The 17,471-nt window shown below is 41.9% G+C and overlaps 2 protein-coding genes across 3 annotated transcripts; both read left to right on the forward strand.

The window, feature by feature from the left end:
* The first annotated feature begins 2,230 nt into the window (after positions 1 to 2,230).
* LOC108147144 (kunitz-type serine protease inhibitor B3) lies at positions 2,231 to 2,866 on the forward strand. The gene is made up of 2 exons (XM_017273438.2): positions 2,231 to 2,366; positions 2,420 to 2,866. The coding sequence occupies exons 1-2, from the start codon at positions 2,234 to 2,236 to the stop codon at positions 2,662 to 2,664; spliced, it is 378 nt and encodes a 125-aa protein (XP_017128927.1). The 5' UTR covers positions 2,231 to 2,233; the 3' UTR covers positions 2,665 to 2,866.
* Positions 2,867 to 6,763: 3,897 nt separating this feature from the next.
* LOC108147287 (ankyrin repeat and SAM domain-containing protein 1A) lies at positions 6,764 to 17,051 on the forward strand. Of its 2 annotated transcripts, none has more exons than XM_017273705.2 (12): positions 6,764 to 6,805; positions 9,424 to 10,315; positions 10,707 to 11,028; positions 11,266 to 11,717; positions 11,771 to 11,993; positions 12,365 to 13,358; positions 13,424 to 13,635; positions 14,062 to 14,352; positions 14,418 to 14,580; positions 14,982 to 15,143; positions 15,205 to 15,336; positions 15,392 to 17,051. In XM_017273705.2, exons 2-12 carry the CDS (start codon positions 9,436 to 9,438, stop codon positions 15,533 to 15,535), a joined length of 3,975 nt encoding a protein of 1,324 aa, XP_017129194.1. In that variant the 5' UTR covers positions 6,764 to 6,805; positions 9,424 to 9,435; the 3' UTR covers positions 15,536 to 17,051. The 2 variants fall into 2 exon arrangements, with proteins under 2 accessions (XP_017129194.1, XP_017129193.1); XM_017273704.2 differs by lacking the exon at positions 6,764 to 6,805 and adding an exon at positions 6,848 to 7,194.
* The last annotated feature ends 420 nt before the right edge of the window (positions 17,052 to 17,471 follow it).

Below are 17,471 nucleotides of genomic sequence, written 5' to 3' on the forward strand. Positions count from 1 at the left end.
ATTTCGCAATATTTGTTTATATTAAAAATGTCATTAGAGTACATCAGCTTTAATTTTTATTAATGATAAAAATAACGCGATTATATCATCATTCATTTTTAACGACATTAAAACCTCATTTATTTTTACGGTGCTATTACGTGGAATTAAATATTTTATTCTTTAATATAATATTTGTGTTAGGGGTTTCGCCAATATCTTTAGTGACCAACAATATTTTAAATCAGCTTTTCTGCTGTTTTGGCATAATTAATGTTTTAACTTTAATTTGGAGGAAACAAGGGCATTTTAGAATCGTTGTACCCCTTGAATTTACTTAGTTTTCCATCGCATTGATTGTTTTCTTTGTTGTGGCTGCCGACGTCTCGCTCGCTCACCATCCTTCGGTGGCCAGCAAGCAGGAAAATTGACAATTGCGCACCTGCTTCATTTTCTTGTGCGGCTGCCGCCGAACGGCAAGCGGTCAACAACAATGCCACTGCCAATGCCGCGGCATCGTCTGGTTAATGGCATTTAACGGTCACCAAAATGCCCGCTGTGTAGCAGTAAACTTTCCCAAAAAAATCAACAATAATAATAATAGATAAATAGCAGAAAAAAAAGGCAAAAAGGAAAAACTTTATATGTATTTATGTGGCCATCAAAGGCTGGCCTATGGATAATTTTAAATACGGATAACAGAGCTACATTGTAGCTCCGACAATTTGCATAATGCTAGGGAAATATCCCTGGGCCGGCATAAATATTTCATAAATTGCATAAGCCGCGCATTTGCTCTAATTGTATGCTAATTCGGCCATGCCCCAAATAAATCAAAGCCAGTTGAGTGAGTTATGATAGCGGATTTCTTGGCTTTTGCAGCTGGTCCAATGCATCGGCATTGGCATCGGCATCGGCATCGACATCGAAATCGGCATCCTTTGTTAAGGGGCCGGTCCTAATTAAAAACTGCTTATGGGGGCCTATCAAACGGCCATCACCGCTGGCCAATTAAGCTGGCCAACGGAAAATATACGAAATGAACCTGACCGCAAGATCAATGAGTCGTTGATGAAGTTGTTTTGATAGCAACAACGGACTTAAATGCCCTGCCCTGCCTTAGAAAACGTGCGCAATTTATCTAAATCAGTGCAGCGAAAGAGAGCTCTGCCCCTTTCGCCCTCCGGCCACTTGACAATTGGCATGGTATCGCCAAAGACTGCTCCTTCTTACTGCGGGCAACCGCGCAGCGAGGAGATAAACATCATAAATGCATTGAAATGTCATTGCCAAGTTGTGCTATCAGTCGCGAGTGCAGCTACCAAAAACAGCCATCCGGCGATGGCGATAATAACCAGAAGTACATATGGTATAGTAATTCCGAATCGATGGGCACGGCCCCTTGTCCGAGGGACCTAATACCGTTACCCTTTATGCAATTACAAGTACGTGCAATTGCAGCGGAGCTTAATTAGAGGCACAGAAAAGCAGGAGCCACAGCAACAGCCACAGCTAAAGCCACAGCTACAGCCAGCGAGCACTTGACTGCTCCGCTGACTGACTGATGATTATTTATCACCGTCGTGAGTCGTGCGACAATGACACGAGATAGCCCGGAGAGTTGGCCCAAAAGCCAGCAGCATCGTTAGCAACATTTTGTCTGCCACCAGGCTGACTGACACAGGCTGGCCCCTTGCCAACATACAGTTGAACCATTGGACCAATGCACCAATGGACAGACGAACCGATGGACCCATGGACACCTGGACGGACTGACAAACAGACTGGACGGCCGGGCACTCAATCTTTCATTTTGAGCTGCACTTCAATCAGTTCGGCTCGGTTCACTCCGGTCATCGTTTTGGGCTGACGTTCTGTGAGAACGAAATTAGTTTCCAATCAGAAGAAGCGCCTTGTTTACTGTCGCTACACTGGAAATAATCTGGGATTTATTAATTATTTGATGATCAAAAGCGGTAGATAAGTTTTGAAATAAATCATATAAAAGAATCGTAGTTAAAAGCACTTGTGTGATATAAATATCAATCGATGAATCTATCATTCTGAAGTAAGAGAGAACAAAAAAACAAACACTTTTGTAAATGATTACTTGAACTTATCGAGAATACCTTCTACGGTTGATAAAATATTAAATAAGTCAATTCATTTGCATCCAAATCGAATTAGATTCGCTAACGGTCCTAATATACATTTCCCTCAAAGTCAAAGTCATCTCTAAAGAGAAGTCTGAGCCATGTGGATTAACCTTACCTTCTTGGCTTTGCTTTGCGGATTTTTCTGTTCAACAAACGTTTATGGACGTGTTGCGAAACCAAACATATCTGTAAAACGTCTTACAAAGATAGGAGGATTCAGAATTAATCAGGGTAGGCCAGATGTTTTGGAGTCAGTCAGAACTACTTAATTTCTTAATTCGCAGAATTGTGCCTTTTCACACCTAGTTACGGAACATGCAAAAAGTTCATCAGGGTTTTTGGCTACAACCTTATGACCAATAGATGCACCGAATACCTCTATAGCGGTTGCGGTGGGAATCCAAATCGGTTTGCCACTGATAGCCAGTGTCGGAACGCGTGTTTTGTTGTTCCAAAGAGGATTACCGTTTCCGAACCAGACTATTACGCAGATGAAGAAGTCACAGAACCAATTAGAAAAAAAGGATAGACCTTGGTTTTTATATCTAAAAAATTTCTAATATATCATTTGCTTCATATCTGTTGTCTTTATTGTAGTTAACTTAAAAATAACTTATAAGTATAAGTATTATACGTTCTATTAAATGAAATGATTTGATTTGTTAAAATTGGCTTGATGTTGACCTAGCTTTCTGAAAATTAAACACAACTTGCAACAGTTTTTAGCAGCACACCTATGGCTTTCTGTTAAAAAGAAACAATGAAATAATTTAATAAAATCGACTTCGGGAACTACTTTAATGGCTAAGCTTGCTGGCCCAAGTTAATGCCGCAATTTATGGCTCTAAGTGCATTAATAAATTGTTACATTTTCTGGACCCCGCCCCATACCGATATCAACGATAAGCGTTGCGCTATATTAGTGCTTGGCTAATGCCCAATTCCCAACCAATTTGTTCTATGCGGAAGTTGAGCGACCGCAAGTCGCGTAGTCAATGCAGCGGAACTAAACCATTAACGCCTCAAAAGCGCACGACACTCGAACATTCTAATGACTTTATTATGAGCAATGCAGGGCAGAGATACGGGGCAGTGAACACTATGTGGCACCATGCAGTCATAAGTTGTTGCAGTTCATGTTGATGCTGATGTTGATGTTGATGTTGCAGCGGCTGCGGCTGCTGCTGCTGCTGCCGCTGCTGCACCCACCCAAAAGTGACGTCAGGGTGCGGCGTAGTCATCGCAGATCGGTCGGCGGCTCCGGGCCTTTCAAGTGTGCAGTTAGCTGAAATGAATACCGGGCCAAATGCACAGACCGAACCCAAACCGAGATCAGGGCATGACAGTATATCAGTTGACGTTTCTCGGCTGGCGTTGACAATTATTTATGGTAATAAACAGTTCCGCTATAAGCCCGACACTCTGCTCTTCTATCGCAGACACTAAATCCCGAGATCCGAAAATATTCAAAGCCCACATTATGCGCCTCTAATTGCTGCAAAGTCGATGTGTTACCATAACCATAAAATGATACGATTTCCACAATTGTAACGATCACAGACAACGAGGGAAATAATATAAAATGCACCCACAATGGGGAGTGTACAACCGAACAGTTCACAATTTGTAAGGCAACCAAAGTTCGGTTCGGTTTCATTGTCGTGCGGCAATAGCAAAAAATGGCAAAACAAATGGCCGGTGTCTCATTAATGCCACACAATGGTGGCAGCCAACGGCGTCCGAAATATGCAACATTCATCAATCACACAGCAAGCGAGCGGAGCTGACCTAAGCTTATATACACTGGCAAAAAATATAATATTTATTCTTTCCCCCAACACAAATTAAGAAAACATTTTTTTGTCAAAATATAAAAGTTTAGATAACAATTTCCGGCATTATATGTAAAAGTACTTTAGAATACTCACATATGTAAAAACCTTTTTAAAAAATTTTTAATTTGAAGTAAATGAACCAATTTTGAGATAGTTTTAACAGTAGTTCACAGACTAAGTGATTTTAAGGAAGATGGTAAGTTGAATTTGTTTTTGTTTTATAAGTAACTTTATATAGTTGTTCCTAATAAAAAGCTTGTTGAGATTACTGAAGAAATTTATAAGTTTGTTTACAAAAACTTTTTTTTAATTTAAAGACTTTTTATAAATTGAAAGCTTTCTTAATAAATATATATATGTTTTATCTATAAATCTCCAAAATGACACAAAAAAATAAATTAATTTAAATAATATTAATATGTTTTTCCCAATTATTTTTGTAAGTGTGCGCCGATCGGAGTGTGGCGTACTTTGCTGGCCAGCGAATGAGAATGAGTTCACGCGCTGCACTTGAGGTCGAAAATGGACTGTGGACGGACATGGGACGGACGGCGGAACGACTGTGTGCGGATTGATTTGCTTGGCGCATTTTCAAGTCAATTACACATATTTGTGGCATTTGCGGCAATTGAGTATGAAAACTCATGCGGTGGGTCGTTCGACCAGCCGTAGGTGTTGGCCGTCTGTCTATTTTATTTGTTTGCGGCCGGGCTTATTTGCCTGTGTGCGAATGTGGCATGCCACAACAACTCGCCGCATGTGTCCGCCCACAAATCAGAGGTTTGGGGCTGACCAAGTGAGTCACGTTGGCAGTCGGGCGAGCCATAGAGCTATATAGCCATAACTCATGTGCAAGTCATTGCACAACGATCCCGGGCGAAACGGTCACCAAGGGGTTAAGCGCTAGCTCTTATCACAACAGCCAATGGAGGAAGCTTTTGATGAGTCAACTTAAAAAAGCTTTATCTTTGAAACCAAGGTATTTTTTTTATCAGAAAATATTAAAAGGTATCTATTTAATGAGTGTAATGGAAATTAGTAAGTTTGGTGTAAAGCAAGCAAGTTGTTTGAAAATATGGAAAAAGACATAGTCATTTTGTCAATATAATTTAATTAATGAGTTAAAAAATTAAAATAAATCCGAAATTGTAATATCCCAGTAGTACCACAAAGAAGCGGCCATCAAGGGGTTAACTGCTGGCTCTTATCAAATCAGCTGATAGGGAAAGCTTTGGTCATCCAAACAAAAAACGAAACTTTAACCCACAACAATGGTGTGATAAGAAAGCTCAACACGGCGCTTGCGTGATATTCGGAGAGCGGAATGCCAGCAAAAGCTCACTAACAACAACAAGTGAAGAGCTGAAGGGCGCCAGAGAAAGGGGCTTCTCAAAAAGTTACTCATATTTTGTTTACTACATGAGTAGTTACAATTGTAACTTTTTTTGCTGGTGTTCGGTGGATAGCCGGGTAACGACTACGTGAGAAATTTCGGTTGAGTTGAGTTTGGGAACTTCGTGGAGACTGCGAAATATGAGCCAGTAACTGTTGGAACTGGTCACATTTCGGCGAAGGAAAGTGTTCGCATAGCAATTGTGGCACTCAAATAATTAGTTTGTTTCCTCATTAAATTATAAAACACAAAAATTATTTAAAAATTTACATTTATGACTGTAACTTAACATTAACATATCATCAGCAATAAAAAATACCCACAAAGCGAAATGCAAGTTGGTTAATGTTTCATTAAATAAAAGACATTTTTGATAACATAATATAAGAAAACTGATTTTTAAACAACTTATTTTCAGCTATATATAGCCAGAGAAAAGTCATGGTAAATCCAAATATTTTAACTTGGAACTAAATATTTCCGGTACTGAATAAGCCCCGAAGGGTGTTTAAATCGAAGTGTGTTTATTGTTTTTAATTAAATTTATATTTTGAACAACAATTTTACATTTAAATGTTTTTATGTTTAATTTTACTATGGGGTTTTTCTGTGGGTGTATACAACTTATTTGCATTGTATGAATGTATGAACTTAAGACTATGAAAGTATAAGACCCTAAACATAGTTTATTCTTTCCTGGTACTAAGACTTTTTAACTAGTGCTACAAAAGGTCTTATCAAAACTTAAATATGTATTTAAGTAAGAAAATAATCCGAAAAAGTTTGTTTCCGTTGTTTAAGTTTTTAAGCAAGTACTTCAAGATAAGTTCCAAGAACTGCTGTTCCACTTATCTAATCGCTTCTGTTTACACTTGGGTAAATACTCCTAATCGCGGCGCCCCAAGATCTGCCAGAGATATAAACCAGATCCATTCTCCCATTTGTCGGGGGCATTCCTTGCACAGATCATTAATCAAGTGATCGAGTCGATCGGTAACTCAATCCGCTGCATTTCAGCGAGGGAACATTTATTTATTGAAAGGCGTGTTCCCTTATATGTTGCATTCTTGGACAATGATTGCAACTATTTATAATACACTCTGCTCTCCCGAGAGAGATCTACTCGGTATACTTGGTACGTACGCACTCTCTTCCACCGACTGTGCGTTTGTCAGTTTCGCACATCTAAATTCGTAAACAAAAGCGTATTATCGCCCCGATAAACAACAAACAAAAATGTATTTGTTCTCTCATTCAAGCACTCTCTGCGTCCAAGAAATTTTCTCCGCTCTTTCGCCCGCATTGTGAGAAGCAAAACAATCAAGTGAAAGCGCTGAAATTGTATTGAAGCCGTTGGCCCAGCTCATAAACAGAGAAAAAGTCGGAGAAAAACTTTCGTCGGATACAGAGCAAAGTGCACAGCGCACGGCGGAGAGAGTCTGGTACGGAATAGTATGGTATGGTATGGCATGGTGTCTGGGAATTATTACGGAGGAACTAAAGCAGACCCCGGGGCCCCGAACTCAGGCAGTCATTCAGTTAGTCAGTCAGTCGCATGCGAGAGTCGCTATCGGGCGGAGTACAGAAAATCCGAATCAAAATCGGACACGGAATCGGAATTGCAGACGGAATAGGAATCGGAATCACAGACGGTGGGAAAAATGTGCTAGAGAAGATGTGCGAGGTTAATGCGACGACGACGTCCCATAAATCGCAGCGGAATCAAATGAGTTTTATTCAATCAACGAAGAAAGTCCGCCCACCAACGGAAGTGCTATATATACTTGTGTAGTGTTGAGCGAAGACATCCCAAATAAACTAAGCGCAAAAGGTAAAAGCGAAAATTGTGCTGTAGAAAATGTGTGTGTATATGGCTATGGAAGTACAAAGAGTACACGCCTTTTAAGTGCACCAGGCACAAATGCCAATAACAAATTGTGTGAACTTGGTTGTAGAAATAACATAAAGGGGAAACCCAGAGACGGGAAATAACTTGCTAGACAAACGGTTTTCAGTTACAGAAATACAAATACTGGACTGCGCTGTGGTGCCTAGGGTCAACATCCTTTGACCCAATTATGGCTTAGGAACTGCACAATCGCTGCTGCCAATTGGCAATGGGTTGGCTTCTGTTTTGTTGTTGTGGCTGGTGTCAAGTCGTTTTTATAATGTCGCTCAATTTCCGTTGCCTTTTCTTTGGGCCTGGCCTAAACGCATCCCCAGTAATACGCCCCCCCCTTCGTATTTCCCCCTTTTTTGCTGACACGCCTCAGAGTTTTGCAAGGAAAAATTATGAATAGCTTGGCGGGGGGAAGGGCGTGAGGTGGGGTGCTGGGGATGGGGTAAGGACTCTGGGGGTTACGGACTTGGTAGGGGGCGGGGGTTCGGGGAGAAGTTGGTGGTGGGCGCGGCAGAGCAGGCGCACTCCTTGCAACTCTCTCTCGGACTTTCTCTCGAACACTCTCCAGACCCTTTCTTTACCCCCAAGTATGTGCCTAACCTACCTTTTGTTGAATTTCATAGTATGTAGTATGATAAACGACACATGCACCTGTGTGGGTGTGTGTAAAATCGCTGCGAGAGTGTGTGAAAGCAGGTGATTATCTGTTGCCGTCGTGTATTTATCTCATTGAAGCATACAAAAGTAGAATGCAGACCGCTTTTAGGCGTTTACAACGTGCTTTATCATTTAATATAGCATTCCCCTTGAAGTCAGTACTATGGGCAAAATATTGACTTATTTTGCCCAACAAACTGATCATTCAACAAGTGATTCCTATCAGTATATCACATTTCACACATTGAAAAAACTGTGTAACTTTTTACTGACGCCAGCCATTGTGCTAACTGATCTCGGTAAAAATAGAAAACGCTTGAGTGGTGACTACAGAAATTAATGATTTACTTGGAATTGTGCTGTTTCCCTACTGATTTACTTCAGCACTACATGAATAGACATTTCAAAGGTTAAATGAGGAACAACAGATTAAGTTCAAATGGAAGTTTAAGTATTGGTTGAGAAACTAAAAATTATAACATTAAATTAATTACTAATGTCTAATTTTTAAAATTTATTTAAAACTATACAATGAGAGATTTAGGTATTTTCTCACGTCTCTCAAAGTGTTATAACTTTTTGTACACTGTCACATCATTTCTAGATACTACTGGCTTTATCTGCATCTTGTAGAGCTTACTGCTGTCATATCACGACTTTTATTTTCTGCCCCATGGTTTCTGTGTGCAATGTGTCACGTACATATCAAAGATACTCGAAGATATTCCAGCGCGCGAGAAGCACTTTATCAGGAGCAAGGCTCCACTCGACACCCTCAGACCTCCATACGTTCAATCCACCACCCACCACCCACTATCCTCCAGCCGCCCATCTTATTGTGCAATTTTTTTAATGGCAACTCTCTTCTGATTGAGAGCTGCGCGTGAATGGGTTGCGTGGTGGCCGGATTAAATGGAAAGACGGGCTAAAAGTCATTAGGGCTAAGAGGTAAAAAGGCGACCCGCAAAGGCCTGCAAAGCCACAAAGCCGAAGGCGTTTTAATGAAGCACACTTGACAGTCATAATTCATTTGCAGCAAATCAACTCAGAGCAGGCAGACAGACAAGTCCCCTCACAAAGGTTAGGGCTTGTCTTGGAGCGATTGGGAGTGCAGGGAAGTCCATTAATGGGAACCCATTAGCACACAGGAAGAAAACATTGTTGAACGGCCTAAAAGAACTAAGCTTGCTGGTAGTAATTGCATTTAAATTTTATAACAATTAAAATGCTTTCTGTTAAAATGCAATCTATGCAATGAGTAACATCGTTTTATAAAAATAATGCCTTTACATGTACATTAACAGTTTTTAAAGTATTGAACCAGCATTTTCACAAATGAAACATAATTACCACAAAGTTTATTTATAAGTTCTGTAGTTCTGTGGGGATCTCACATTTCATTTTCATTTATTTTTCACTGGTATTATATCTTTTTGAAAAGTTGAAATATTTAAAACATATACTTTTAAATTTATATATAAATTTAATTATTATATGTTGCAGCCTTTTTCTACAATGGGCAAGGATCAGGAGTTCCTGGAGGCGGCGCGCAATGGCAACATCTCGCACATCGAGAAGGTCCTTAGCCAGAAGGCCAAAAGGGCAGGACCACTGGCCAGTCTGCGCCGTGGCACTGGTGTGAATGTCCAGGACAGTGGTGGCTACTCGGCCTTGCATCATGCCTGCCTCAATGGGCACGAGGATATAGTGCGGCTGTTGCTGGCTCACGAGGCCTCGCCCAATCTTCCAGACTCGCGGGGATCTTCTCCGCTCCACTTGGCCGCCTGGGCAGGCGAAACGGAGATTGTGCGCCTGCTGCTCACACATCCGTATCGACCGGCTAGTGCCAATCTGCAGACAATCGAGCAGGAAACTCCTCTGCACTGTGCCGCCCAACATGGACACACGGGAGCCCTGGCCCTGCTGTTGCATCACGATGCGGATCCCAATATGCGCAATTCACGAGGAGAAACCCCTCTGGATTTGGCCGCACAATATGGACGCCTGCAGGCGGTTCAAATGCTGATACGAGCCCATCCGGAATTGATAGCCCATCTGGGCACTGAGGCCTCGGAACGGGGTACACCATCGCCCTCGTCGCCGGCATCCCCAAGTAGAGCCATTTTCCCCCACACTTGTCTGCATCTGGCCAGTCGCAACGGCCACAAAAGCGTGGTGGAGGTCCTTTTGTCCGCCGGAGTCAGTGTAAACTTGCTAACTCCTTCGGGAACTGCTCTGCATGAAGCAGCTCTTTGCGGCAAGGAGAACGTGGTGAGGACTCTTCTGAAAGCTGGCATCAGTTTGGCGGCCACCGACAACGAAGGACGCACTGCTCTGGACATTCTGCGCGAATTTCCACCGCATGTCACCAAGCACATTGTGGCTGTGATAAACAGTACGTATACGCAATCCGTAGAGCCCATGGGTTTGCTTTAAAATATGATTTATGTTAGTCACATTTAAATCAAGGTTATTTTGTGAAATGAAATATATAAACAATGATGACCCAATTTGTATGCGCTTGTGTATATGTACAATGCGATAGAGATAACCGCAGGCCTCAATATTTACTTCAGCTGGAGTCTTAAGTGATTGCTAAAATCTCAAACTCCATATTTTAATTTATTTGGTGCGGATTTAAATTATTTGAAATCTAATATAGGTACTTAAACAATGGCATTGTTTCATCCCATTGATATGCATTAAAATAGATATTGTTTACATACAATGCTCATAATTTGGTTATTTCATAATTTCAATATTACATTTGTTTTTCTTTCCTGCAGACTTCCGTAACCAAATGGACACCGATGAGGGCGACGAGGTGATCTACAGGCAACACTCAGGGCCTCCAAACTCAGGTCGTGGCCAGAGCAAACAGCATTCGCAGCAGCTGCAGCAGCCGCACAGCAATCACTACCATTTTAACTCCAACAATCACTTGCTAAACCACTCGCACTCCATGCAACAATCCGGATACAGTAAACAGCGGCTGAGTGCCGGAAACGGTGGTCCCTACAACGGAGGAAAGTCCTTGGACAGTGCCCTCCAGACAGAGGATCGCTTTTACCAGGATCTCAATGCACACTCACCGCTGCATAGTCAAAAGTAGGTCAACGCAATATAAATGTATAGAAGAGCATTAAAGTTTCATTGAGAAATAAACACTGAAACATATTCTATGGAGTTATTAAATTTAATATAATTATCTTAAGTTCGAGTTATAGGTTTTAACTGTTTTTATTTAAATTTAAATTAATTCTTTGTAAGTTCTTTCATTAGTATTTAACCATTTTTGGCTAACATGTTAATCATTCTTCTGTAATTTCTACCTTTATTTTTTAGTGACATGGGTGGTGGTTACAGTGTAAGTCCTTCTTCATCGCTGAGCAGCTTTGAGCCAGCCTCGGTGTCGCCCCGATCCCGCTGCTCCACCGGCGGTCTCGGCCAACCCATGCAGATGAGCACCTTCGCCCCGGCCGGACCGCCCAAGAAGCCGCCGAGGCGCAACCTCTCCGTTTCGCCCACTCACGCCGGCTCTGGCCAGCAGTTCAGCTACAGCTCGCCATCCAGTCAGAGCCAGAGTCAAAGCCACGGATACGGCCATGGCCAGAACCAAGTGCGCCGCCAGCCGACCAGCGATAGTCCGTACTCGCATCAGAGTCATGGCAGTGTTGGCGGCATGAGCTTCGATGAGACACAGTTGCGGGAACGGCAGCGGAACGATCGCCTTTATGCCAGTGCTAGGCAGAGTACCCGATCCGCCATTGCCGGCGGAATGAGCCTCAGTTCCAGTAGTAAGTATCTAACGTATTTCTAAATCGAGTCCATCTCATTAAAACATTTACAGATGACATGTTGGACCGCCAGTGCAGCAGCTCGGAACTAAACAGTGAGACGAGTGTGCTCAATTCTAGCGGAGATTCCCCGGCCACCAACTCCATGAAGCGCCCCATCCCAGCTCCTCGAAGTGCCACCACCAAGCTATCCAAGGAACTGCTCAAATCAGCAGAAAATGCCACCCTCAAGTCGTACAACCCGAATCGAAAACTTAAGCGCAATCGGAACAGCAGGTAAACAAATATTAAAATATAATGAATATTATGAGTAATAAGTTTTTAAGAGCTATCTTTTAATAGAAAACACGTAATCTTTAATACCTGGTTGAGTTAAGTTTAATACCAAAATCATGAGTACCTTATTTTTTTAAATATAATTTTGTTTAATTTGTTTCCAAACACCATGTTTTGTGTTGCCTTACTTTTTAGTAATGGTATTAATAATTAATTAGAATTCATTAAAAGTGGTGTACTTTCAATGACTATCCAGACTTCGTGACTATTTTGGCCTAATTAATATTTAACTTTAGTTAATGCTACACAGTTTTAATTTAATGCTACTAAAAAAAATTGTAAATCAAATCAATTAATATACAATATTTTAGTGGTGCTAATGTGGCTGCCAAATCCAACGGCGGCGATGAGAACTGCGAGGCCAAGCAGCAGATCCCCAGCAGCCCCACCCACTACAAGCAGCCGCCGACGCCGGACCATCCGCCGCCGAGCTCCAGCCAAGCGGAGCGCACCATCCACGAGCGTATCCGACCGCTCAGCCAAGAGTACAAGCGCCGGTCCGCCCTGCTCCAACTGCAGGCGGCCCAACAGCTGATGATCGAGACGGGCTCGTCGCCATCGAAACTGCTGCCCACGCTGAGTACGCCGGGCTACGACTACGACGACACGGTTACGGTGGTGCCCCGTTGTCCGGCTCCCTCCTCTGGATCCCTGAGCTCCAGCATCTCGTGCTCGGACCACAGCCTCTCCCACTCCACGGACTATGTGGAAGAGTTTGTCAGCGATGTGCCCTTCGCCGGCCTGCTGAAGGGTGCCTCCCAGCTGGTCAAGGAGCCGAGCGAGGTGCAGCTGAAAATCCAGGAGGAGGCCAAGCCGCAGCAAACTCTGCCCAGAGTGCGTCCGCCCATTCCCACCAAGCCGTCGGTGCCGGAGAGGAAATTCGTCAAGCCGCCGACAACGCCAACCAGTCAGCCGGTGGAGCCCAATGGAAATTCCTCTGGGGAAATAGCAATTAAGCCGCCAAGATCACCCTCTAAGTCGCCCAACAAATCACCTGGCAAATCGCCAGCCAAATCTCCTGCAAAGTCGCCCGGAAGTGGCCATTCGACAGCTCGGAACTCCATAAACCTTCTGAGTCCCTTTAACGCTGAAGAGGCGCGAAAGAAGATCTCCGAGATAATAGAGAATTTCGGGAGTGGAATCCTCAATACCAGTATCACGCCCACCCACGACATCGAGCTGGACTTTGAGGACATGGAGGTGCCCAACGAGCGAAGGGAATTGGCCACTCGCCTCCGAACCGCCGGTTTACTTCATCTGGAACGGATGCTGTTCGAGAATGGCTATGATAACTACAAGTTTGTGGTATGTTCTCCGTTCGGAACTTATTTGGTGGGAAGGGCACTTATTTCTGTTCACTTCTTTCCTAGCACAATGTGTTTGAGGAGCCGGATATTCCGCTGCTGCACATTCCAGAGCGGGATGCGCCCAAGCTATTGCGTTTTGTCCAGAGTTTGCCACCGGCGGAGTTCCAGCCGCAAGTGCCGCTCAAGACACAGCAGGAGAACAAGGTAAAGGGAGTGGCCACGCTGCAGCAGTGGCTCAGTACCATCGCCTTGCCGGAGTACCTGGAGTTCTTTAAGTGAGTTCCATTTAAACTACATTCCGAATTAAGAATCTCTGTAACAAATTAGTATTTGTGGTTCATTATAAATCTATACTGATAATAAATGGAAAAGTACAAATAAATATCTGGCTATTGAGCCCAACAGTTTATATTTATGAAATAAGAAAAACACATATGATTTAAATTTTATCAAGGCAATATTTTTAAATTGTGTTTCAAATACTAGTATCTACTTCGTTTATTTAGGTATTTTTATTTAGCCCTATAGTTATTGTAAGCTATTTAATAATAGTTATATGCCAAGTAAAACATACCATAGGTGTTCATATGACGATCTTCATCCAAGAGACATTTTGCGACTTTGATAACTTTTAGGTACCCCCTACAAATAATATCATTAAAATGTATTTTAAAATCCTCCTCTGATTGTTATCCTTTCAGCAAGCATCTTTACAATACCATTGAGAGCGTGTGCGGGGTGTGGGATGTGGAGCTACAGACGGTGCTGGAGATCAACAAGCTGGGCCACCGAAGGCGCATTCTGCAATCGCTGGCCTTCATACGACAGATGCGTGACAGCGACTCCAAATCACAGAAGACGCCGCTGGGCGAGAATAATGAAACCAATCAAATTACAACGAACGGCAACGGAACGATCAGGGAGGCTCCACCAAGGATTCCTGCCAATCTAGTAAATCACCGCAACTCCATTACGGGCTATCGCAAGAGTCGGTAAGATATAGTCATTTAGTAGGGAAATACCTTTTTGTAAACTGGGTATTATGTTTGTTTTTAAGACCCGCACCACCACCACCGGCTCCACCAGCCAGAAAGGTAGCAGCTTTGCAAATACGGGCTCCTTCGGAGCTGCTGCTCGGCCTCCCGGCCAATCTACGGACCACCGAATGGCGCCACTCGGCGCTGACTTTGCTCAACGAGCGCATCAATTACGAGGTTCAAGTAAGTTGATATTTTACTTTTCCCAAAATACAAATTAAAAATCCATAGACCCTTTATAAAGTCAAGACAAAAATTCCCAAAGTCATTCAAGCACTAATTAACGCGAAATATTAAGCTTTAATGCTAGATGGTCTTTATAAGTTTCATATATATACATTTGTTTGTGTTTTAATAAATAATAATAAAATGGCTATTTTTATAAATCATAGTTTAATACTAAAGCTGTGAAGTGTGCCTTTTTACCCAGATTTCAGCTGACAGTTTTAATTATGTATAAGATTATAAACCGATTATTTTTCATTTCAACCTTTTAAACAGTTTTAATTATTAAACAATTCATTTATCATTTAAATTGTCTATTAAGTCTAAATCTAATTTTGGTTTCCCATTTTCTATGAAAGTACCTCGGCTCAACGGTTGTGAAAGAACTACGTGGCACAGAGTCCACCAAGAAGTCCATACAAAAGCTGAAGTCCTCAGCCGAAGGGGAAGGGAAATCGGGGTCACCACTCTCGCTGGGCATTTGTCATCGAGGTGTGGAGTTTATCGACGTAAGCAGTAAGGTAAGGGGTCGAAAATACTGTTTAGAGTTCTTTAATCTTAAAAGTGTTCTATAATTTCCAGCGAACTATTTGCGAACACGAGATTCAGAATATCAATTGCGCTTGCCAGGACTCGGAGGACCTGCGTCATTTTGCCTATATAACCAAGGAGCAGGACCTGCACTACTGCCATGTATTCCTGGTACAAAGCACAGTGAGTTTAGCAAAGATATTGCAAAGACATATCTTATATTTCTTAACTCATTCAGGATCTGGCCAGCGAAATAATCCTGACTCTGGGCCAAGCCTTCGAGGTGGCCTATCAACTGGCGCTGCGCGATGGAATCTCCACCACGCCGGCTCTGCTCCTGGACAATGGAATGCTGCAGGGCGAGTATTGTGGCGGGAAATAGAGCCAGGACCTGGCCCCAGGAAAGCAAACACCGCCGACACCACCGGCACCACTCAGGCCAGGTCACAGTCTCAGTCGCAGTCACAGTCACAGTCGCAGTCACAGTCGGAGTCGCAGCCTATGCGCCAAACTATTTTGTCTCACCAGTTATGGGGCTCTGTTCAAGTTGTAGTTAGAAGGAATTTTTGTAAGGCAACTAGTAGTTTGTAGTCCTTGCGCATTTGACTTTTATACGAGTGGGGGTTTTTATATTAATTTAACTATATTCGAATGGCCAAAGAACAAAAACTACAAGCGAAACGAACAAAAAGACTCACAATCAACAAAAGGCACAATTTTTTCCAACTAAGAAAAATGCACCAAACAAATAAGAAGGCTTTATTAGAGCTCACACCTTCCAAGTATGACAGAAAGCTTTCCGTTTCAATCGACTTAATTATTAGATCATTTTGCAAGGAAAGGAATTAACATTAGACAATTTTCCAGGGGTAACAATTGCATCCCTATTCCAAAAAACATATTGAGGTATTGCATTTATGTGACAAAAATACTAAATCATGCTTGATGATATAAACCAATGGTAAATGAAAATGTTTTAGCAAATTTTAACAGATAAACAAAAGAATGGAAAAACACGTTTGGCGTACGAGCGAAGAAATTAAAATATATTGGCTTATTACAAAATTTTATTAATGTTGAACGCTAAAAGCAAAGATTTGAATTAATGCAAAAGAGCAGTGCAAAATCATATCCCGCATTCATGAAGATCTATATACCTATTGGCTAACCACATTTACTACATATTATACATATATACATACGACTAACTCTAATTATAATATGTATGCGTGTTGTTATATAATTTTTAATTGAACATTAAGCGAATCGAATCAAATCAAAGGACAGACAACGCATCAAGTTATAAGCAAATAAATGCTTACAAAATCGTGAAAATGAATTGACTACATCGACGTGACGAGTCAGTTTAAATATTTTTTTGATATTTTACGAATTTTAAAAATGTCTTTTACCTAGTCCCTTAGTAAGCACTTATCAAATCATATGTGTATTTGCATTTAGTCGAGTGTTAAATGTTTTTTGTTTAAGGCCAGGCCTTGTTGTTATAGCTTTTATTTTGACTTGGTTTACGTAGAACATTTGATTGAGTTTAAACTCTTAACGAGGCGTATTCTCGACCCTTCTCTATTTATGTATCCGAACGCTTTAAATGTTAGCCTGCTTGTGGTACAACAGATTCCATTAAGTACCTACCTACTCAATACAAATCGAAGATAATTACAAATTAAACTCATCTTAATCCATTTTCTCTGGGCAGCAGTTTGTTATGCCATAGACACGCACACGGAAAATAAATCAATTTTATTAAACTATATATACAAAGTCGTACTCAACCAGCCTAGCCCATAACTAATGAAATTTAATAAAACCAATATATACGGCGGATTGCAAAGTTGTGACAACACAAACTCAACATTTTTAAGTGTTTATCCAAAGAAAAGAATGAGCGAAAACTGAAACTAAAGGAAAATACTAAATAAATACATAATTAACTGATGCCACAAGTTGTTTAATTTTTTTGTTGCGAGGTAAGGCGACCGTTTAAACGCCTCGTGATGTCAATTAAGGCCTACTTTCCCACAACAACCGGGATCTTAGCCAAATATAAGACAAGGATTGGCCGGGGGGAAAACCTCGATCAGTTACACAAAGGCAAACGCGTAAATGCGAATTTAATGTGAGCCGGTTTGCGAAGCGGCGCGATGTCTTGTTGGTTTTTTATACGGCTAAATGCGTTAACCATTTGATCATGCGAATATTAATTGACACTGGCCAACAGCGAAGCGCAGCTCGGGCCTAATGTTGTTGGCCACAAAGAGCTGCGGCGTCAAATGCGGCCAGACATCCGATAGGATTGG

The sequence above is a fragment of the Drosophila elegans genome, unplaced genomic scaffold, assembly GCF_018152505.1.
Source record: "Drosophila elegans isolate 14027-0461.03 unplaced genomic scaffold, ASM1815250v1 contig_476, whole genome shotgun sequence".
In the NCBI taxonomy this organism is placed as follows: Eukaryota; Metazoa; Arthropoda; class Insecta; order Diptera; family Drosophilidae; genus Drosophila; species Drosophila elegans.

Coding starts and splice junctions, on each gene's coding strand:
- LOC108147144 (XM_017273438.2), top strand. CDS start 2,234: ATGTGGATTAACCTTACCTTCTTGGCTTTGCTTTGCGGATTTTTCTGT. Junction 2,367..2,419: donor AGGATTCAGAATTAATCAGG/GTAGGCCAGATG, acceptor CTTAATTCGCAG/AATTGTGCCTTTTCACACCT.
- LOC108147287 (XM_017273705.2), top strand. CDS start 9,436: ATGGGCAAGGATCAGGAGTTCCTGGAGGCGGCGCGCAATGGCAACATC. Junction 10,316..10,706: donor CATTGTGGCTGTGATAAACA/GTACGTATACGC, acceptor TCTTTCCTGCAG/ACTTCCGTAACCAAATGGAC. Junction 15,144..15,204: donor TTATCGACGTAAGCAGTAAG/GTAAGGGGTCGA, acceptor TATAATTTCCAG/CGAACTATTTGCGAACACGA.